Below are 22,127 nucleotides of genomic sequence, written 5' to 3'. Positions count from 1 at the left end.
GTTGATAGGGCCGCGACTGCACGGCAGACAAGCCTCTCCGCTGTTAACTCTTTCAGCCCGTGTTGAAGAAGCTGTGTGGAAGCGGGAAGCAGACGACATCCGAGGTGCGAAACGCGGGTAAAACCAGGCGCTGGATATGGCTGGAGGAAGTCCACTATTTTTGAAATGTATCTCCGTGGCAGCATCCACGCCTCTGCCATCGGACGCCTACGTGTACTGATACGCGAACGATTCCGGACTCGCGGCCTCTGCGTGGAGCAGACTAGCCCCGAAATCCTTCCGCGACACCCGAGTAGATGCGAGTGAAGACACGCTGCAAAGGAACTCAAGCAGCGTGCAGATATAAATAGATGGTTATATATATATATATATATTCATTGGTATACTCGGGTACGCATTCATAAGTTGCATGCACGGCGAGAAAGAGCTCGAAGCAAATCAGAGCCTGGCGCAGTTCTCTTTGTTTCGTTGCGTTTTTTCCATGTCGCGATTTTCACTGGAAGAGTCGTCGAACGAAGAAAACGGCGTGGCACTCGTAGTGGGAGAGGGGAAAGAGACAGACGCAGACGGCGTTTTGCGAGAAGTCGACATCGAGGCGGGTCGCGGCGCGGCTAGGCATCCGCCGTCGCCGAAGTAGAGGGTGTACGCGCTCTGCAGTTGCTGGAAGGGAGAGAAAAACGAGGAAACATGACGTCGTTGAAAGCAAAATCTCTGCGGGTGTATCTGCCGGCTCTGAGCGTGCCTCTAGTTCCTGTTTAATGCCTCGTGTAAACCGAAAGGGAGTTTTGGGAGCACAAGGCTCACACATGAGATGCCGACAGCTGCGCTGGTCAGGACTGGATTGCACATCCCCCTGGATTGCCGAGGAACCCTGCGGAACTGTTTCCTCGCAAAGTTCAGTTTCTTCTGAATCCAGGCTCCCTCAGGTTTCCTACCCGAATATTGTCCTGCAGACGCTGCAGCTGCTCAGCCTCGCGATAGAATGCGCTAGCGTCGAAGTTTGCCGCCCTGCCGAAGAAGCAGAAAAGTGAGAAAAAACGACGTCTACGCATGCGCCTACAGGCATTGCCGTCTCGTGTGCCTCACGGCATTCATCACTCAGCCAACTCAATTCTATATCCCAAGCAGCGTCAGCTGACTTACATTCCCACAAAAGTACAATAATACATCCACACATTCACACACGCATCGATATACATATCAGTACCTGCGTGCATACACGTACATACTACATATGCCGCATACACGTGGTTAGCCTCTTTCCTTCGCGCAGCCCGCATCCCACCAAGAGCTACCTGCATGTCTGACTGTTTCCCAGCAGTCGAATGAGCATACACAGACGCAGTCGCCGTAAATGCAAAGTCTCGTGGGTCATGCATGACGTTTTTTTCGCCTTGTAACAGCCTGCCGGGGCCGACTGTTTCCCGTCGAAGCGCGCCTTCTTTTTCTGTCGAGATTCTCACCTGTACGCTCGCCGCCTCCGTCGCTCGACGATGGACTGGACGAATGTGTCTGCGCAGACCAACGCAGAAAGACGACAACTGCGCACAGCTGTCGGTGCAGGTCGATCTCGCGGCCGCTGAGCGGCTCCAGGCAGCACGGAGACCCTCACGCGCGCCGCAAACGTCCTAACCTTTATCTGCTTTTTCCTCTTTTGACCCCTCTCAAAGATGTGTCTGGGTTTGTTCCATTTTCTTGACGGATGTGGGCCGTCGGCTGCTGCCTCCGCGCGCGGCGAGGAGACTCACGCGGCGAGTAGTCGGAGGAGGTCGCGGCGTGGAAGGCGTAGGCGACGCAGACGTCGAAGGCTCCGAGGAGATACGTGAGTGGTTCGATGATGTCCCAGGAGTAGAGAAAGTATGTTCCGTAAAACACCAGCGACGCCTGTGCAGAGAGCAGCGCGCACATGCTCCACGCGACCGCGCCGCGAACGGAACCCGCCCGCCGGTCCAAACGAGCCTGCCAAATATGAGACAGCGAGACACGCTTCGAATGAGCACAGAGACTCAGACACGCGGAAAGAGCAAGAGAATCATCAAACGAAACGAAGAGATAGATAGACATAGATTCAGATAGAGACAGACATAGAGAAGTAGATAGAGGAGATAATGGAGATAGGTATAGATGAATATATAGATGAGTATACGTATAGAGAGGGACAGACAGAGATAGGCATAGATAGATAAAGATAGATACCAAAGCATACACGTAACGAAGTGAATGGGAACGAGAATGAGCAGACGGACTGCGATGGAGGCGATGGGAAAGAGCCGGGTTTTCAGGCTTGGCAGCTAAGGAGAGGAGCTAGACAAAAATGCATGGTTCCTCTTACTTTCAGTTCCTTTTGTTTTTCCTGGTTGCTCATCCGCATATCCAGCGTTTCTTGCAGAGACAGAAGCTTCTTCAGCAGTTGCTCCTTCCCGCAGAGGACGCCGAAAGCCAGGGCCTCCTGTACGATTTCCGCGTCCCTCTCGGCGTCTCGCTCATGCTGCGCCTTCAGCTTGGTGCGACCGCCGCACTCCTGTCTCCGGCGTCTCGCGCTGTCCTTTGCCGCGGAGTCCTCCTCGTCGCCCGCCTCCAAACCTCTCCTCTCAGGCCTGCAGACGCCAGACTGGGCTCGTGCGCGCCCTCCTTCCGCCTGGCGGTCGGCAGCTCGACGCGTCAGATACGCTCGCGAGGCAGAGAGAACTGAAGCCGCCATGGCGTCGGCGTGGACAGGAAAGAGAGCTAGAAGCTCCGTAGGTTTGACTGCACCATCAGCCGGCGAGGAGGCAGAGAGAGACACGGGGGTCCCGATAGACGCAGAGGCGCTCGAGGCCGGCGGACTGGAGCCCGCCGCGCCGAGAGCCGGCGCCTCCGCCACGCCGCGTGCACCTGGCGAGCCCGCGCGCCTCACCATCAAGTCGACGAGTGAGAGAGGCCAGACGCGGAAAAAAACGAGTGCGCAAGGCCCTGCGTTCTGACCGCCCGCCAGCAGCGTGTCCAAAGGAACTGAGGAGGGCGCTCGCTGCTCGCCCGCGCTCGCCTCGTCAGCGGAGAGCGCCGCCACGGTCTTGCTAGGTGACAAGGCGTCCGACGATGGCGACGCGAGAGGCGAGCGAGAGGAAGGAAACGACCAGAGTGCGACCGAGAACGACTGCGAAGCGTGATGCGAAGCGCTGCGAGAACAGGGCCTGCCGTCGCTCTGGATGTGAGGCAGGAGCAGAGAGAAGGAAAAGCCTCGCAGGAGCAGCTCGCGAAGAGGAGCCTGCAGACAAAGGAGAGACTCTACAACGCTGAGGTCACGGGTGCGTGCTTGACGTACAGGGGCCTCCGCCCGCGTCCTACAGAGGACAGCGCGATGCCGGGAACGCTGTCTCTTCACACCGCCCCACTAGGGCTGAACACGAGGCGCCGAAAACGTGACAATTTCGATCGCCAAAAAAGACGCTGTAGATCCATGCCGTCGGGCTGTATACAGGGCATCACACATATGGAGCTCGCATGCAACTAACTCCATTGTTCAGCAAGCCTGGAGAGGACGCGCGCCCTACTGATGAAAAAAAAATCTCAGAAGGCACAGCGGACGCGAAAAGGGCGGCGGTCACGAAATGGATCTCGAAGAAGATGGAGCTCGACTCGCCCAAACGCGTGGAAGTTACAGACGCTCGACGCAGGAGACAGGGATGGAGCCCCGCCGTAGAGCACAGCCAGCAACGACTAGCGGACAGGAGGGGTTCACGCTGGCGAATTTTGTTTGAGCAGACAAGTTCAGAGTGACGGCGAATTCGACTCATCTTCTGTTGAGCACCATCACCCCCGACTTGCAACCTAATAGAGACGCACGTGCGAGAAGACGAGGTTGAGAGCGAGACTCACCGAATCCGCGACTTCAATGCCGTCCAGCGTACGCACACCGTCCACGAGGACAAACTGCAGTCCGCCGCTCGACTCCACTGCTTCGGCTAAGAGGTTTTTGAATGCAGAGACACTCATGCTCGGCTCAAGGTCGACGGGAGGCATGGGTCGGTCGCCGACGCCTAGCGGAAGTCGCAAGAGGAAGGAAATCCTCTCCGGCTCTCTCCCCCAAAAGGCTCTCGCGCCCGCGTGGTCTGAACTCCTGTAGAGGCCGAACGAGAGAGAGAAAAAGGAGGGAGGCGGCCCTTTCCGGACGTCGATGAACACGTCTGAAAGGAAACGCAAGGCGAAGAGCAGACAACAGTGAGAGACGGGCAATCGGGACGAACAGGGGCGCCACAGAGGGAGGACCCTGGTGCATTGGAGACTCGTTCTGAGAAAAAAACATGAAGAGGTGCAAAGCGGTAAAGGAACAAATGTGGGTGCGCCTCTCTCTCTGAAGTCCCTCCGACAGCTGCACACAGACGTGTCACGTGCATGCATCTATGTCTCCACAGCATCCAGTTTCTAGTTTAGTCGTTCTGTGACTCTCCAAGGTTAACTGTTCGCGCCTCCTCGAGTTCCATCGCGCAGATGACAGACGCAGGAGGGTCGCTTCCCGCTCCCCGAGTCCTCCCTCGTTTGTGTCTGTTCCGTGTGTGATCTCTGACTTGTTCGAGGGTTTCTGCCCGCGCTGCAAAAGCCTCACCGAAGGGACACGCCGGCGACCCCACAGTCTGCGCCTCCTGTCTCCTCTCGAGAAGAGACACGGCGCTCGGCGTCGGTGGGTGAGGGCGCGTCTCGTCTGCTCTGCGCTGCGACCCTAGACCAGCCGCCGGGGCGGGCACTGCAGATGTCATCGCCGAGCGGGAGGCGCCGCACGGAGAGAGAGGCGAAGGAAATATAGGGCGAGAGAAGCCTGCTGAGGGGCGAAGTGAGGGAAAACGAGACCTGCCGCACCCCAAGTCTTCCAAGCGGCTGCCGTCGCAGCCCAGCGTTGACGCAGGCGAGAAGGGCCGCTGGAAGCCAGGAGATGAAGAGGAAACAGGAACGAAGCAAGAGAACGCAGTTGCGCGCGTTGCCGAGCGAAGCACAGAGGGAACCTGGCCCAAAAGACCTGCTGAGTCTGCTCGGGGTCGTGCGGACGTCGAGGGGGCCAAAAGACGCCTCAGACCGCGGAACCAGCAGGTCGGTTCAGCGGAAGGGCTTTCCACGCCAGAGGGCACGCCGCAGTCCGCCCTTCTGCGGCGGGCCTCGCGGACCCTGTCTCTGTCACGCCCACGCAGAGGCGTGACAGAGCCAGGGGGAGCCGCGCCGAGTGGGCGCCGCCCTGCCGCGCCCGCGGCGAAAAGGAGACACGCAGGACCTCCTCCGGCGGATAGAAGGCTGCGAGCTGCAGCGGAAGGAATGGGGGATGGAGGAAGCATCCTGCCCGATTGACGGGTGAACAGGCGGAAAGGAAACCGAGAGAGCCGCGTCGAACGCCCGTCAGCTAGCTAGGCGCGGTTAACCGGCAGGGGGAGTCCGATCTGTCTCCTCCCGTAGCTTAGACAGAGCAAGATGCCCGGCACCTGCTTGTGCCGCTCCTGCGTCCAATACCCTCGGCGCCCAGCGCTAGTAGTAGGAGCGGAGATCCAGAGAAAGGAGACGCTCGACGAGGAAGCCACGTCTCTGCGCAAATCGTGACAGCGTCTCGGTTCACGAAGTGAATGTCTAGAACGCAGGCAGAACGGGCAAGATTGAATTCGCTGCGGAAGGCGAGGCATACATTTTGAGCCAGAAGAGGCGAGCAGGCAGAGAGGGTGTCAAAGTTTGCGCATTTGCTTCGCTAGAAAATCTGGGCCTGGCACTACGTGAACGCCAGCGTTCGCGGCAGACACGCGACGCATCTGCTTGCAGGTTTCGGGGGAGGCGGGCCTCGTGAAACGACCTCGACAGCTCGCTGCCGCTCCCCTTTGTAGAAAGCCTTGAAAGGCTGAAATAGGAAAAAGGATTCAACACTGAAAACAGCTCTCGTGGTGGGCAAGCTGCCAGGCGCTGTGCGTTTCAGCCGCACCGGCAGCACGCCCTTCGAGACCCCGGCCGTGAGCGAGAAAAGAAGACTCGCGGCGACCCAGCCCGACGCCGCAAAGCTTCGCGGGCTGCGCGTCAAGAAATGAAATGAGTGGCCTTCTTTAACTCGCTGGTGAATTCCTCAGCACGCGAAGCAATGGAGGGTCGTTTCGCATCAACAAAGATGCGCCAGAGTTTGACAGCGGTGATCGAGTGAGAAACACAGGAGTCCGTTACAGGGGCGGAGCGCTGCGCGGTCGCCAGAAGCCGCCAAGGCGATGTGAGTACTGCAGCAACTGGTACGTATCCATCCATAGAATTTGGTATGTTCTGTATTGAGAGTCGCTCTTTGCCGGCGTTCCGCTCCGGTCTCATTCGCGCCGCTTTCCGCTCCAGTCGTCGACTCCCGGTTCGCTGCGGTGGGTCAGAACGCGTTTTCGGCCGCACTGAACTGCCGCCGTTGCTCTCTCTGCCTTTGCAAAGTTTGCAATATCTGTCGATTCCGGGTGCGGAACCGCGTCTCTGACGGGGATGCGCACAGCACCGAAGCGATAGTAGACGTGAAAGCGGTTTGCTGATGTGGCCAGCTGGAAAGAAGGCCGAGGGTGTCGAAATCGTACTCGTACGAGGTGCATATACGCTTCGGTCAGACCACTCTTCAGCCTCCGGCAAACGACACCAGTTGTGGAGGAAGCTGGTTTGCGCCTCGCATGTGTAAGAACTCAACCCCCTTGCGCGGGCACCGCTCTAGTGCGGGAATTGTTGCTTAAACAGCACCGCCGACCCAAGGGGGATAGCGAACAACGCTGCAGATGGCCTGGCCATACAGGAGCATTCTAGGAATCTCTGTCTCTGTGTCTGCATTACTTCTCACGCACCGCGAATCGAAAAGTGCCCACTCCCCCTCTGACACCCCATCGGAAAGAACTCCGCAGTGGAGGGCAGACACTGTCACTGCTGGTAATTGAGCAAGGCAGCACATGAAACGCTGCTGCAGGTCACGCATGAGGTACAGTGTTCAAGTGTGCGCCATCCGAGACGCACGGTGCTCAGATAAATTGCGGGTAGAGGGGCCCTTGAAGTGTCAATCTTGAGGCGAGGAGAGGCCGCAAAACGGCCAGCTATGGTCAGTTCGCCGGTTTCACAGTGTGGATGTCTACAGACGATGCGCGGCGGGCTCACTCCGAACCAATGCTGGGTAACATCGTGCGTGCTCACGCTAATAACCGGCACTTACCTGTTTTGCACGGCTTAGTATCCTGGACATGCGAGTGGCGAGACCCATATGTAATCTATTACAAGGGGCGGTTGCCGGTGTTGTGAAAGAAGCCCAAAATGAGTTGTTCTGTTCACCGCTATTGTAGCAGAGACTGATTGTTTGTTTTGTATGCGTGGCGGTCGGCATCAGGTCACACCGGCATGCCAAGGTCGCAGAGCCACAGGATGCAAGGGCATGAGCGGTTACGAGAACGCAAAACTAGAGTAACGTCCTCTACGGTCCAAGATGAAAGTGCTGTAGAGCATGCGGGAATCACGTGTTACTGACCTCATTTGCGTTGTCGAGGGGCGCTAAATCCACCAATGCCAGTTCCTTGTCGCTGAGGTCGGCGCGCCGGCTATGGGGTCGCGCAGGTAGCGCTCTGGGAGCGGCCGGCCTTCGCCAGAACCTTCGATGCCAGACGGGGGTAAAAACACTTGTCAGACGTCTTTCGAGGTCAATGTTTGACATCAGTTACCATGGTGATGCAAGTGGGGTGCTGGGATAAGGGGGTTTCAAAGCAATACTCATCGCAAGAGCCGAGTGTATGGCGGGCTACATGTGTGCGGGAGATGATTCCGGGGGTCCAACGTTTCTAACATGTGGTGGCAGATGGTTCCGAGTGGCGGTGAAGCAGGCCCCCGATGCAGCGCGGCAGGAAGGGCCCTTTGCCACCGTGAACACGCCCCGAAAAAAAAAGAGGCGCTGCGGTACACCTTCGCATGCCGGTCAAGCGTCCCAGCGTTGCCGAAGAACGGTGGTATCCCTTCAGCACGAGCGCGGCAGCTGCCGACTGCTGCGTCAAACGGGGATTGCCTCTCACGCTAGTGACACGAAGCGCGAAGACAGCGATGGGAAAGGCACGTAGGCGAGACCGGTGTCGCCTTGCATAGACAAGTTAGGCCACTTCAGTTTGTGTACTCCGGTCGGCACTGTATCAAATGGCAAATCTCGCAGACGGGAGTTGTTCAGAGTGCGCCTCTATTCTGCGTTGGTAGAGGCGGGCTGATCGCCTATTGTTAGCAAGTTCGGCACCTGACTCGTGTGGGATCGGACCTGGTCGTCGAAACTCGTCTCCTTCCAGGCCGCCTTGAGACCTACGGAGACTGCTCAGTCTCCGAGCCTTCATTGCTCACGTGCCCCAGTCTTTGTTGCTCGGTAAAATGGTCGTCACATTCTGCGGCCGGTGCTCGGCTTTCCTCCTCCGGTCAGTTTTTGTGTAGCGCGGAGTCCATTTATAACAGAGTTTTGACGCGATGCCAGGAAAAGCTTGTGATCGAGAGCTGGCATCGCGTGCATTATATTCCGCGCTTGCTCTGTTCGCGGGTGGCGGCATCTTGCTCATCTGGCGTTGTAGTATTTTCAATGAGATTTCTTTAGTCTCTTGTGATGTTTCTAAAGACACTGCAGGCTTCCAACGGATTTTGAGGTTCATAAGGTTCGATGACCGAGCAGAACCGTCGACCTCGAGTGGATTCCGGCTCAGCGCAGCAGCTCTGCAGAACCGATAAAATAGGGAGCTTCTGTTATCCTATAATGTTATCTATAGGTATGCCTTAACCTGCGTCTCACTTTTAGGCTTACTGCTTGCCAGTGTCCCTTAGTTATCAAGGCAGGCCTCATCCGTGTTGCTACGTGCGAGTCGCTTTTGATGCGAAGTAATGCAGCTCTCTCGAGCAATGGGTGCAAAACAGTGTTGCGGAAGTTTAGTAAGTCAGAATCTGGCACCCAACAGATGTAATCGAGTGCGATTCAGCGCGGTCGTTATCGTTCGGCAACTGCCGGTAACCACAGAAAGTGCCTTCCTGAATCTTTATTGTGCCATGGTCTGGCGCCGGATCTACCGCATGACGCGTAGCGCGTATGCGATGACGATTTTGTCTTTCTCACCCGTGTTCACGTTGCGTGGTGGTTGGCGCCGAGAATCCGACTGCAAGTGGACGGTATGCTGCTTGGCGCCCAGCGTCATCCTGAAACGAAGACTTCATACTCGAAAATGGAACCGGAGCCCGTACTTCGCATATTGGGGTCTTTTGGCACTTCTAAGTATCTGCCATATTTTCGTTGCATCGCCGCTGTATATATCAACAGCGGTGCGTCCTTGTATCATCTCCTTCCCATCGCAACCTGTACAAGCACTGGCAGCCCATCTACAGGAGCCCTCTCCAACACGAAGTGGACCAAACAGGGCACTGTTGTGGGATGTCACGGCAAGGGGAGTTGAAGTAGCAGTTCTCTCCGATGACCGTGTTGCCTTCGATGTTCCCTCGGGCGCACGTTCATCATCAGGGCCGGCTGACTTCACAAAGGAGCGCCGTGCACTGTTTACCGCTCCTGACTCTCACAAAAAGCCCTTCACGTACCCAAGTTCACCGTTACCTTCGCTCTCCACAAGGAGTTGGCTCTTGGAAGCTGCATCGTTGTGTCCCCAAACTCTGAGGAAGCTTGCTTCCAGCGCGCCTTCGGCGACCCAATTCTCCGTCGGCGACAGCCGGAGCCGTCCGAGAAAGCCTGCCCTTTCTCACATGGCGGCCAAACATCAATCAGTCACAGAAAGCGTCATGGCGGCGGCTCCGCGCAGCCTTCCAGCCCGTCGTGCGTACCCTGACGCGGACCGTAGAGAGCTGCTTCAAGAGCCTTCTTTGATGCAGCAACCCGCTGAAGACCCGCCGTTCAAAACGCTTGTGTCACTCCTGAATTCGTCCTGGATGGCAAGTGACGTATTCCAAAGAAGCGGGGAGCAAGCTCTCGCTGACCAGTCCCTAGCACTCGCAGAGGACAAGAACCCCAAAAGTGGAACTACAGGGGTTGCTAGCGAATTTCTGCAAATGCTGCCTCTCTTTCCCATCGCGAGTGAACCTGCTTTGTTCGTTGATCTTCGAACTTTCGCGATTAGGATGTGCGGAATGAGCAGTAAGCCGTGGAACGAGAAGCCGAAGTTCGAGGCGGGAGCCCCACCAACAAAAGATGAATCAACGCAGCTGGACAGTTCCCATATGTATCGGAACGTCGAGCATGATCGCGCAGACGTGGACGAAGCAACACTGCAGGTCATTTCGATCGACTGGTCGGCGATTCGACAGGTGAAACGCGCTGAAAACCCGCCTTGGCGAGACAATTCATGGCATTCTAGTTCAGGACCGGAGAATGGCACCGACCTGAAATCTGTTAGAGACAGTGCGCGGGTATCAGGCGCGCAGACCACTGCAAGCTACACTTCTCACTCACTCCCGTGGGACTCCCAAGTGCGTAAATCCTCTGGTTCGCCACTCCCACAAGAGACAATCTTGCCTTCACAAAGTGGTCAAAATAAAGAAACCGGCGTCTTTTTGAATCGTGGACCACCCGAGGCGGTAGTCAAATCTCGACCAACAGTGGTGGCATATGGTCAAGCTCCTGGGTCAACGGAAAAGCTTGTTCCACGCGTGACATTGAATGCACAGTCTCCGTCTTCTCTCTCCTGGTCTTCGAACAATACACGGCAACCAGATAACGGGGGGCCTTCTACAAGGGATGGTCGGCTGAGCTCCGTAGCGGCTACGTTTGCCAGTGCGGCACGGGCCGCTGAGCAGGCGACATCTGAGGCAGACCAGCTAGATGTGAATTTCAGCTACTCTCCACCAAGTGAAGCCCCAGGTAGCGAACGGGAAAGGCTGCACGGAGAGGGGAAGCTACCGGGTGCTCCCGAAAAACATGGATGGATTGCTCTGCTTCGCTGCATTCGAAAACGAGAAGACGGGGCAGAAGAAAAGGTTAATGCGGCGAGCATCGAACGATCCGGCCAAACCCTCTCCGCGGGGTCCTCGAATGCGCCCGAGGCGGAACTGTTGGTCGAAAACGCCCTCCTGGGTCTCGTCCCAGTACACTTGGTTCCTGCGCCAAAAGCTGTGCAGAACCACATTTTAAAGAGCACGAAAGCAGGACATGATAGTAGAGGTGATCTACATGCCAGCACTGGCGGTCTCGGCGAAGGTGCGAACAACGATAGCGACAGTGAGAGGTCAAGCGGCTTCATGCCATCGTCTCGCGAGGGCATCGTCTCCGACTTATCTCCCCGGTCAATTAATCCTTTCCTCAATACCGCACCAAGGCATGCGGTGCTCCGTTGGGCGGCACCAGAAGCGCGAGCGTGGGTCGAGGGAATGCTACTCTCTCGAGGCAGGCTAACACAAGACCACGCGTTACGCAAAGACTCTCCTGTATTCGCTTTCACGTCAGCCTCTGAACCAGGAAACCAAATGATCCCTGATGGCGAAAAACGCCGCCATGCATCGGAGCACGAACAGCATCCGAGAGCGAGACGCATACAACAAACGAATCATAAGGAGAAGCGCCGAGAGAGTGGTGATGCGGTGCCTCGGTGGTCGCATCTGTCTGGCTATCTCCGTAAAGATAAACAGCCAGCGGACGAGGGCGGGGAAGGCGGTGTGGAGTTACCCGTCTGGGTTCTTGATGTTCCTATACACAAGATCATGGAGGTTAGGAACAACGGCAAGTCCAGCCCTGACTGCTCACTCCGTGCTGGGATGCGTCAAACAGGCACCCCCCCAAATGCCGCCAACATGGATGGACTCCCCGCTGCATGTGGCGCTAGCGCCTTCTGGCATCCCTCGGTAGGCCGGCCTCTGTCAGCTCAGTTGCATCTCGACGGCTTTCGGGAGCAGTGCCGGCTTCTGCGCAGGAGAAGCGCCGAGAGGAACGGAACAGCGGAACAAACGAAGTCGCCGGTGGGAAACGCCGGCAGGACGAAGTATCCCTCCTGTGGTACGGATCTGCAAGACATGGACATGATTGTCATGCTTGCCGGCGTGGAAAGCCCGAACCCGCGAGATACAGACGAGAGAGCTGATGCGCGTTCTAAAGCAGCACTGTCTCGCTTGCGTTTTCCGCAACCCAGCACAGTCCCGAAGGAACAGTCCCACTCAAAGTGGACAGAAACTCTTACGAATGATAGTAGCCGCAAAATATGCGGCACGTCTCCAATGCACGTTGCTGAACACGGAGAGGACACGCTCTGGGTAAAATGCTACAGAGGATGGCCGGAGACGTTGCACACTGTAAGTTTGACGGGGCCAGAGCTTTCACTGGGCGATGATATACCCATACCAGTTTTCATGGGAGGATTCACTTCGAACAGGTAGTCACCATAAGCGTACTAAGGACGTGGCACGCCTGTCGAAGATTCCGATATCAAAGGGAGGCGAAATGGCGATCCACCAAGTGCGGTACGATATGCATCTTGTCCCCTGGTATGAGTGCCAAGTTTGTTTTTTTCCACAGCAGGAATGCGAAGCTGATACCGCTGTTTAGAATTATCACCACCCGGTAGCCGTAAGATACCTGGATGGCTGCGTTGTAATTGAGGGATGCATGGCCAACAGACGAGTCTTCTGTAATCCACGAGATCATTTTGGGGGTTGGCTGTGTGCATTTAACGGATCAGTCTTCCGGAGCTTACGCAGTGACCATGACATGTAGCTTGGCTGTAACTCTCTTGGAGGTTCCTCTGTGTTGTATAACGGCCCAAATGGCAAGATTATCCCCACAGCGGGCTCGTTTACCGACGAGGTAGCAACCCAGTCGGACAGCCGCCTGCCTCGGGACTGTCACACTACTATCGCTGGTTTCCTGAGCGCATCCAACTCTGAACTATATATGACAAGTGACTCTTCTTCATAAGAAACGTCGAGTTCGAAACACACCTGCCACGCAAATGAGGAATTAGTACTTGGGAGAAACGCTGCAATATTGACTGCCTATCTCTCACCAGACGGCACTTAGAAGTTCACCCTGCCCCACACCGGCTGCTGGTGTGTCTTACTCGATGCGGAGAGAGAGTATTACACTGCGGCGTCTTGCCCACGCCGTTCAAGACTCCTTCGTCTTTTTCTAGTCTGCTGGTCCTACTGTGCCGGTGCAGGAATATTTAGTGCGCGAGGCCCGTTTGACTGCAGGCGCTTGCAGCTTACTTTCCTTCCTTGACTCCACTGCACCCCGTGTGTTCACCCTCAGAGTTCGTACGCACACATCCATCTTTTGAAGCGGGGGCAGGCGTCCGTGACTGATCACATTTTGCATCACTAGAGCCTGTCCTGCTGAACAAGCACGTGCTTTACAGGGGGCGAACAGCCGCTGGACCTATCTGCTTAGTTGCCTGCACCCGGAACTCTGGAAACCTGCAACTCAAACACATGCTTCCGTTGCCGGTTCATTTTAAGAGCGACAAGCAAGCGTGCGCAACCTGACAATGAACCACGTGCAGGCTTCTGTGTGCCTGCCTAGGCCGCCAGCCGGGGGCACGGTAACGCCGTCTCGTCTTTGCATTTCCGTACCGCCAGCTCCTCAAACTAAGGGCACGCCGAAATTTAGCGCGACGCTGCCGTAGCTGGATTGCTGCAGAAGATCTCAACACGTGGCCAAGTTGCCGCCGGGATCATGTGAATCTTTCGCGTGTCACTCGTTGCTATTGCAGCGATGTGAGCAAATGCTGGCGCTTTCGCGCATGAGGCAAGTCCTCTACAAGGTTCATCCGAAGACACTATCCTTCGGAACCACAGGGCGCGCGACACGAAGAGAAAGGCTGAATACGGTCGCCATTGAAAAATTTGCACATCTCATTCGTCATTGTCTGTTCAGAAACCGTGAGGTCACAGCTGTTCCAGCACGTCACATGAAAGCAAGAACGAGTTAGATGCTAGAGTACACGTCGGCGCGTGAAGCCCTCGTTGGTCGTAAGCGACACGCATGCGCGGCAGCCCGGTATGGTTGTTTCGCCTCAGCGGCTGAAAGAAGGTGTGAGGCGAAGCTCTGCGCCACAGGGAACCCGAAAAATGCAGTCCCGCTCGTGTACCTAACAAAAAGATTCTATCTTTGCTGCGCAGCTGCCGCAAACTGAAGCCCTGTTCCGTTCACATGATAGATACATCGACAGTATTCAGGCTACGTCCCCCCTCTCCATCCTCGACAGAGGCACCAGTTGCGGTCCCTCCTTGCAGCTTCGCCGCCTGTCGAATCCTGCTACACACAGGACACTTACGGACACTTTCCCTCTTCTTCGGTCGCACGCTTCTGGGCGCTCAAACTCGCAGGGGAGGGGAGCGGGGCGCCAGGTCTTTAGCAAACAACATGATTCGTCAGGCTGCCCCGAGGCCCCCCCTCCACTGGTCTGCATAGCTGAGCGCGTTCCAGGCACCTTGTTGGAATCGACGCTCGCACGAATTCACACATGCGAGAGACGACACCCCATCGACTGGTCTTCCTCCGTCGTGCTCAGAAGAGCACAAAGATTCGAGACTCTCGCGGCGTTGCTCCGGTGGCGTCTAACCTACAGGTCTCGGACACTGAAACTGCGTCTGTGTGATCTCGACCTCAGTTGGTCGATGCGGAGTTGTGTTGGAAGACGCGCCTCCGCATGCGGTCGAACGTCGTGCCGTGCTGAGCAAAGTAGGCCTTAATCACTTCAGCGAGTTGCTCCAGCGGAACTTCCTCTTCCTTTCCCCCTGCACCGCCTTCCTCGTTCGTATCCGGCCGCTTCTCGTCGTCGTCATACCACAGCTGGCGAACCTTCGCCGTCTTCCTCTCCAGCTCCTCTTGTCCAAGGATAACGAGCAACGGAATCCTACGCTGGCAGGCGAGATCCATCTGCTTCTTCAACTTGGCTCCCGCGCCGTAGAAAAACTCAGCTGCGACTCCGTTCTTCCACAGGTTGCCTGCAACGCTCATGCAAGCCCTGAGAAAAGCGCCATACACCACAGGGGCACAAAACAAGCATCAAACACCGGCAAAACTGGCCGAAAACGCAGAGGCATGCGCCGCTTCCAGCCCAACTGCAACCGCAACCACTCTTCGACACAGCCTGCCTTCAAGCCGAACGAGTAGCATACATATGAAGGGGCCTCCCTATGTCCTGCGCGATGATGTTTGACACTGCCAGCGCCTGTCCACTAGCGCATGTCCTCCCACAGTTGACAACACCTGCGAGATGTGGCAGGGCACACTCATGCACGCACAACCTGGCGCCAAACAAAAGTCGCCGTCTGTGAGGCTACGGCGTGCTGATACATGTGCACTTCCGGTTTCTGTGGATGCTGGGGCGCCGTGGCTAGCCAGAGGCATCCGTCTGGCTTCGGCAATCAAGGGTTTTTTCGTTCCGTCGTCGCTGCTCGCTCGACCCAGATTGACGCACTTGAGCATGTTGTCTCCCACTGAGCAGACGAGGACGTCTGTGAAGCTCTCGCGGACTTGACTGGACGGTTCGACGGCGGATTTGTCCTCCTTTTTCTTTTTCTTTTTGTCTCCGGCCTGTTCCTCTTCGTCTTCGGCGCCGGGCAACGCAGAGGCCATGCCGAGGCTCTTCTCGACCATGCGGAAGAGCCTCTCGACGCCGACACTCATACCGACAGCTGGGACGTCGCGCCCGCTGAACATGCCCACAAGGTTGTCGTATCTCCCACCTCCGCCGACCGAGCCGACGCGCGCGCCGTCTGTTCCGAGGAGCACGGCCTCGAAGATGATGCCGGTGTAGTAGTCGAGGCCCCTCGCCAGCGAGAGGTCGAAGATGACTTCGTCCTCGCGGACGCCCATGGCGTCGATGTACTGCGCAAAGATTTCCATGTCCTCGAGCGCCCGCGCGACCTTCCCGTTGCTGGCGAACGCCGGCTGCGCGCGGAAGTCCGCGATCAACTCCGAGAAGGTGCCGCGCTTCTGCACGAGCTCGCCGAGGCGATCCACGACTTGCACTGCGACGCCCTTGGAGTCGATGAGCTCCTCTCGGACGGCAGCCCAAGGCTCTTTGTCGAGCTTGTCGATCGACGAACAGGTCGTTGCGAACTTGTCCGCCGGCAGCCCGCAGACCTCCATCATGCCGTCGAGCAGCACGCGGTGATTGGTCTTGACGTGGAACCGTCCCACCATGCCCTGCAGCGTCCGCAGCGCCTCTGTCATGATCGCCACGGCCTCGGCGTCGGGTGCCATTTTGAGCGGCGAGGGGCCCGCGATGTCGAAGTCGCACTGGTAGAACTCGCGGAAGCGGCCGCGGTTCATCTGCGGCTCGTCGCGCCGGTAGACTTTGCCGATGTGGAAGCGGCGGATCTTCTCCACGTCGTGGCTCGCCACGTAGCGCGCAAAGGGCACCGTCAAGTCGTAGCGCAGCGACAGCTGCTCGCCGCCCTGGTCCTTCAAGTCGTAGACGAGCTTCTGGTTTTCACCGTACTTGCCCAGCAGCGTCTCGCGCAACTCGAAGACGGGCGTGTCGATTTCCACGCCTCCGTGGCGCCGGAAAACGTCGCGAATCGCGCCGAGGACGAGTTCGCGAACAGCCATTTGCGCAGGACCAAAGTCTTGAGTTCCTTTGGCGGGCTTCGGGATGCGCCGCACTTGGTTGATCGGCGTCAGCAGGACTTCGAGATGCGCCTCCTGCTCGGAGAACGACGCCAGAGACACGCGGCCTCCAGCGGGCGCGACCGCCGCCGCGGCTTCCGCCTCCTCCGGCCCCCCCGCGAGCAAAACCGCTCGCAAGGCCGAGAGACAGGCGTCTTCTTTCTTCTCGCCCTGTGCCAGAGCCTCTCGCACGAGTTCGAGAAGATACTGCTGGTAGCGCCGCGTGCCTTGACTCATTCCGTACCTGGCGACCGTGAGCTTCTTCTTGCCTTTGGCCTTCTTCTCCGCCTTGGCGACGGCGTCGAGAAAGGCCTTCACGTCTGCGGCCTCGACGAGCTGAAGCAGCAGCGCGGTCTGAAGAGCGGAGATCTCTTGGAGAGCCACGAGGCGCTCCTCGATTTGCAAAACGAGATCCAGGCCGGAGTCCGCCGCAGCGGCCGTCGCCGAGCCCGCTCCCGCGGCGAGGTCGCCGACGCGCTGGACGAAGTCCGTCACCCGCGCGCGTCGGACGGCCTCAGTGCCCAGGCCCAAAAACACGTTGCACTCCGGACTCTCCGGCGGTCTGTGCGCTGGCTCTTCTCCCGCCTCTTCTTCCACCACAGGCCACTCCGCGCTGCTCAAGGTGGGCGGCACCAGCCCCGCGGACGCTGCGACGAGCGTCTGCAGCACACCGGCGAGGCACTGCAGCAGCGTGTCAAGTGCGGCCTTCACACCGGCGGCGCTGGGCCTAAACAGGGCGAAGGGAGACGAGGGCGCCGGCGACGAGCACACGTCCGCGGTGCGCTCGGAGATGGCCTTCGAGACCGCTGCGTCGGCTGAGTCCGCGGCGGCGGAGAGAGACTCGGCCGCCGGAGGCGCCGAGGCTGGGCGCTCCGCGCTGCCCTTGAGCTCAGCGTTCAAGTAGAGGGCGAGGGACTTGAGCGCCTCACGCAGGTTGCCCAGCGCAGGAAGCAGGAGAGGGAGCGCGGCGCAGAGGTCGTTGGCCTCGGCGATGCTCTTTCTGGCGCTCTGCGGGAGTTTGCTGTCATGAAGCAGATTCGCAATGTGGGTTGCAGACGTCTCAATACCCTTGAGCGGAGGCAGGCGCCGCTGCTGATGACCGAAGAAGTCCGTGGGGAGCATCAGGGCCTCCGTGAGGAGGGCGGCGTTGCAGTCTTGCAGGGTCACGAGGACCGAGAGGAGCCTGGAGGCGACAAACAGACGGCCAGCGACTTCGCTGCATCCGCCGCAGAAAGCCGCAGCTTCGTCAACAGAGATCGTTTCAGCCGAAGAGGGGTCCGTTGCGGCCAGGTGCTCCAGCGCGCCGCTCAACATGTACTGAAGCGCACTCGGGTAGCTGGTGAAGGGGGGCGGAGGCGCGGAGGCGCCCGACGGGAGCGGGTGGCGAGGGAGGCGAAAGCCACCAGAGGAGGAGGAGCTGCTGGCTGCCGAATTTTCGGGCGCCTCGTTGAGAAGCGCGCACAGAGCGGCGAGGACTGCGGGCCGCACGCCTGCCGCGTTGTTGAGCAGAGAGACGATTCGGAGGACCGCTGTCGCTCGCACTGCAGGCGAAGGCAAGACTGGGGCGCCCTCCGGCAAGGTTGGGAGACTGAGAGACGAGAAGACAGGCCCCGCGCCGCTCGCCTGCTGCGGCGCGAATCGCCGCCCGAACTCGCGATTCAGCTTGGGGAGCAAAGCAGGGTCGATTGCGCACGCAAACTCTCCAAACGCGTAGCAGGCCAACTCGTCGAGGGTCAGGGGTCGAGCCCCCATGGAGGGAGGAGGCGCTTTCGCGGACATTTTGGCGGAGTCGTCGTCACACCCCACCAGCTGCTCGCAGACGGCGGAGAGGGTCGCGGCGGCGTCGCACGCGGAGAGCGACTGGTGTTTGCGCGAAGCGAAGTTGACGAATGATGGCCTCGGCTCCTCTGGCAGAGGCGCCCTCCCGCCTGAAGGCAAGGCAAGCGAGGAAATCAACGGGCGGCGCCGCTCGCCCGGCGAGACGGTAAAAAGCCTGGGACGGGAGTGCGACGAGGACGGCACCGAGTCTCGAGGACAATCCCTAGCTCTGGCCTCTAGTGCACTTCTCTTTGAACCACACACATCCAGAAACCTACAGAAATGCGCTTGAGAAGCAGAAAACCCGCAATGTGGGGGCAAGCAGACTCTACGGCCCAAGCCGCGGACCGAGCGAATTTCCGCGGAAAGCATGCGAAACGAAGAAGAAGCTTCGCGAGAACCTCGGCCACAACCAGAGAAAACGGTCCCCACTCTCGGCGAAAATAAATCAAAGCTTCAAATTCCACCGTGACATCCAAATTTGACGGTGAACATCTCATCGCGGAGTGGTGCCCAGCTTGTGGCAAACGTCTCGGAAGCCCGAGGCCGCAGACACGCCAGAGCAGATGCGCTGCCGGAAGGCGGGCACTTTTTCACGACTGCAGAGCAAGGGAACTCGGCTCCGTGGTAACCGCTGCGAGCCCAGATGCACACAGAGGAGAGTTCTGTCGGCCTTGCCGCATGCGACTGCGACTAAAAACTCGTCGCGGCTTGCCATCCGCAGCAACCACAATATACGCGCAAGCCGCAAGCATGGACTTCTTCGCAACACACCGTCTGCAGACGGTGGATTGTGTACTCGGCAGCAATTGGAGCTTCTTGCGCGGACATACTCACCCCCAAAAACGGATCGACACCAGACGCGTTTTGCACCGTGGGGTGCCCTAGAAGGCACAACAGGAGGGTGGCACAGCTTCTGTTCAAGGACGGGCGAAAAGAGGCGCGGGAGGGGGGGGAGTCGGGTCGGCGGTGTAACGTTCGCTGAGGCTCGCGAGTTCGCTAGTCAGTCCCATGTTGCGTCAGCCACCAACACCTGACTCGTGGAAAAGGTCGCAGACGAACGTGGAACGGCATTTCGTTGCAGCGTGCTAGTGCCGCATGCCCTGCTTGAACGTGCGGCACGACCGCAGGACAAGGTGCTCGCGGGTAAGCCTTCTTTGATTCCCTAGTGTCGGTCTGCATTATTACGAAGTTGATTGCAGGCCCCCCCTGTGTCGCGCTCCTCTTCCAGCACAGAGGAAAATGAGGGTTTGTTGACCCTGTCGAAAGCAATGCAAACCTGCGACCCCCTCCTCCCCCCCCGGGAAGGCGAAATGCCCTGCCGTTCAGATGGCAACTTCACCTACACAAGACTGGCTGATGGCGTCTCTTTATCCTGCCTCTACCCACAAACGGAGAGAACTGAAAGCACCTCGATGGACTGATATTTAAAGTGTTACCGAGGAGTTCAAAGCTGTTTGTGCCTGCGGCTGATCGGCAATCAACTGTGCAAGTGACGACATCCTTGGTGAAAAAGGATGTATGTGGAGTTGCTTTCGCTCGTTGAACATTTGTTCGCGTGTAGGTGTTGCGAGCTCGCGGCCGTGGTCCTGGGGGGTAAGGCGAGAAAGGTGTGCGGCTGGGGGCCTGCGCACCTAGGCCAAAGCGCAGCATAGATTTCTGAGGTCTAGGACGAACCCGCGGATAACAGCAGCCTTGTTACGCAGTTCTTTTCCAGAATATTTGCGGCCGCTGCCGCCTTCCCGAATCCTGCTTTCCGTTGTCTCCCCTCTTCCCCCCACGTGCATCGCAGACGCCTCCACAACAAAAGAAACACACTGGGCCGTCGTCGCCGTTGTGCCGCCTCCACGAGCTGACCGCACTGTAGCTACATCTAAACGCCGCTCAGTGGCGTCGAAAAGCGTTGCAGCGGTTGGCTTCAGTCTGCCTTTTGAAGGGACTGACGGACGCGTGCTCAGGGGTCTATGATTCCAGAGCAAGGCGTCTCTGGTGATCCAGCAGATCTGCGGAGACCGCAGCTGCAAACACACTCTGGAAGCGAACAACGCCACTTACTCGGCTGACATGGCTCCTGAGTGAGCCGTGTGTAGGCCTGGTGAACTGTAGGACGCGAGGAGTCTGCACTTGGCCGAATCACTTTCGGAGATGAGGAGCGGCTGTAGTTCCCTGCAAGCGCCCTGGGAAGCAGCGGCACGCACGCAGCACCTAGAGCACGAAGAAAGCCTCGGATCTGTGGCTGAGACGTTGACGAGGTACGAAAGGAATGCTGTGGGAGCGTAGAAGCTGACCCGCTGAAGGACGAACGCCCGGAGGGGGGGTCGCCCCCCTTGCCAGAGACAACGGAGTCGCGACTCACGCCGCACACTATGGCCGCTTCAGACCTACCCTGCCCATATGCAAAGTTGGTTGCATTCTGCGCCTGGAAACTCAGACGGCGAGCGGACTGGGCAAAAAACTTTAGAGCGAGTTCTCGTGGCGAGGTCGCGGTGACTCTGCGAGAGACGAGCTCTGCTCGCTGGTTTGGCACGCTTTTGCCGCATGCATGTGTGCGCTCCGTCCTTTTCCACCGCTAGTCTAGCCAAGATCTTTGAGTCGTGCGTATTTTTCAGTCGGAGCCACAATCCCGGCGAAACAAAGAGCGGACGTTATGCATTCCGGGTTCTTTTGTGTGCCTTTCGGGTGTCGGATTCGGACTATTCCGCCTCTCCATGCGTGTTGGCTGCGGCATGGAAATGTGGCCGAAGTCCCGGGTAAAAGCAGAGCCTGCAGTTCAGAACCGTATTTTTTGCTGGAGAACCTGAGTTTTCGCCTTCGCAGATTTTGATCTCCCCTTCTGATCTCACTGAGGCCGTGAGATCTCCCCCCTGCTTCCCTGTTCTTGTTGTCCTTGTCTCCCCGGTCGGTCTGGGGCTTTCCCGTCCATCTGCATGATGCCTTTGTGTTCACAGCTGTCTCCCGCTACACCTCCCTTCCGCAATTTTTTCACATTGTCCTCTCCGTCGCCCGCGGCGTCTTAATGCAGAGCAAAACAGCAAATACATCAACGCGACCGTTTTCCCCTGCCGCATCGCCGTCGCAGACCGCCGTCGTCTTTACAAGCAGGCCTGCTGGGTTCGCCTGCCCGCTCCAGCTCCTGCATGCTTGCCGTCCAGCGGAGAGCAGGCGCGACGTCTCTGAGTCAGCGCGCCTCTTGCTCTACGGGGGGTGGGCATCGCCGGCCTCCTTCACCCTCGTTGTGAAACCAGGTCTCTCCCCCCAGGAGTCCTCTGTGGAGTCGCACAGCACACGTTCGCAGCGCACGTTAGGCGTTCCTTGGGCACTCTCTTCGCTGCTTTTTCCTCGCCTTCCTGTGGACGCGTCTGAGAAGTTCCATCCTGCGAGCTGTGAGCGTCAAGAGTTGAACTCGTAGTCATTTCGCAGTGGGCACTTCCCTGGCGAGAGCGCCGGCGGGCAGACGTGAGGCACCTCCGGCCGCGGAACTCTCGGTTGGATGTGACATCTGTCTGAAAGCGACAAGGGGAAGCAGCTGTTCATCGCAGAAGTGGAGGCGTGAGTCGTCTCCCACCTTCTGCCCCCTCATCCCGCCCCCCCCCTCGCCGTGCAGTCGAAAACCTGCATGGAGGGCCCTCCACAGGGCGCGTGGCGGTTTGGCGTGAGAGAATCCTCAAACACTCTGGACACAGGCAGTTCCTCATCTCCACAGTCGCCAGTGGTGGCGGGGTCCAGCGAGGGACACTTGCTTTTG

The 22,127-nt window shown here is 58.1% G+C and overlaps 3 protein-coding genes across 3 annotated transcripts; 1 reads left to right on the top strand and 2 right to left on the bottom strand.

Moving 5' to 3' along the window:
• Positions 1–438: 438 nt before the first annotated feature.
• Positions 439–5,303, bottom strand: BESB_057160 (uncharacterized protein; the record flags this gene model as incomplete). The annotated part of the gene is made up of 7 exons (XM_029364151.1): positions 439–660; positions 936–1,008; positions 1,464–1,512; positions 1,749–1,959; positions 2,333–3,247; positions 3,859–4,166; positions 4,586–5,303. 7 exons carry the CDS (start codon positions 5,301–5,303, stop codon positions 439–441), a joined length of 2,496 nt encoding a protein of 831 aa, XP_029220074.1.
• Positions 5,304–9,711: 4,408 nt separating this feature from the next.
• Positions 9,712–12,327, top strand: BESB_057150 (uncharacterized protein; the record flags this gene model as incomplete). The annotated part of the gene is made up of 1 exon (XM_029364150.1): positions 9,712–12,327. The coding sequence occupies one exon, from the start codon at positions 9,712–9,714 to the stop codon at positions 12,325–12,327; it is 2,616 nt and encodes an 871-aa protein (XP_029220073.1).
• A 2,227-nt stretch (positions 12,328–14,554) lies between these two features.
• Positions 14,555–18,754, bottom strand: BESB_057140 (putative histidyl-tRNA synthetase (HisRS); the record flags this gene model as incomplete). The annotated part of the gene is made up of 2 exons (XM_029364149.1): positions 14,555–14,915; positions 15,372–18,754. 2 exons carry the CDS (start codon positions 18,752–18,754, stop codon positions 14,555–14,557), a joined length of 3,744 nt encoding a protein of 1,247 aa, XP_029220072.1.
• Between the last annotated feature and the right edge of the window lie 3,373 nt (positions 18,755–22,127).

Source organism: Besnoitia besnoiti, chromosome IV (assembly GCF_002563875.1).
Source record: "Besnoitia besnoiti strain Bb-Ger1 chromosome IV, whole genome shotgun sequence".
In the NCBI taxonomy this organism is placed as follows: Eukaryota; Apicomplexa; class Conoidasida; order Eucoccidiorida; family Sarcocystidae; genus Besnoitia; species Besnoitia besnoiti.
The sequence above is the reverse complement of the archived record's forward strand: the minus strand, read 5'-3'. Positions and strand labels throughout refer to the sequence as shown.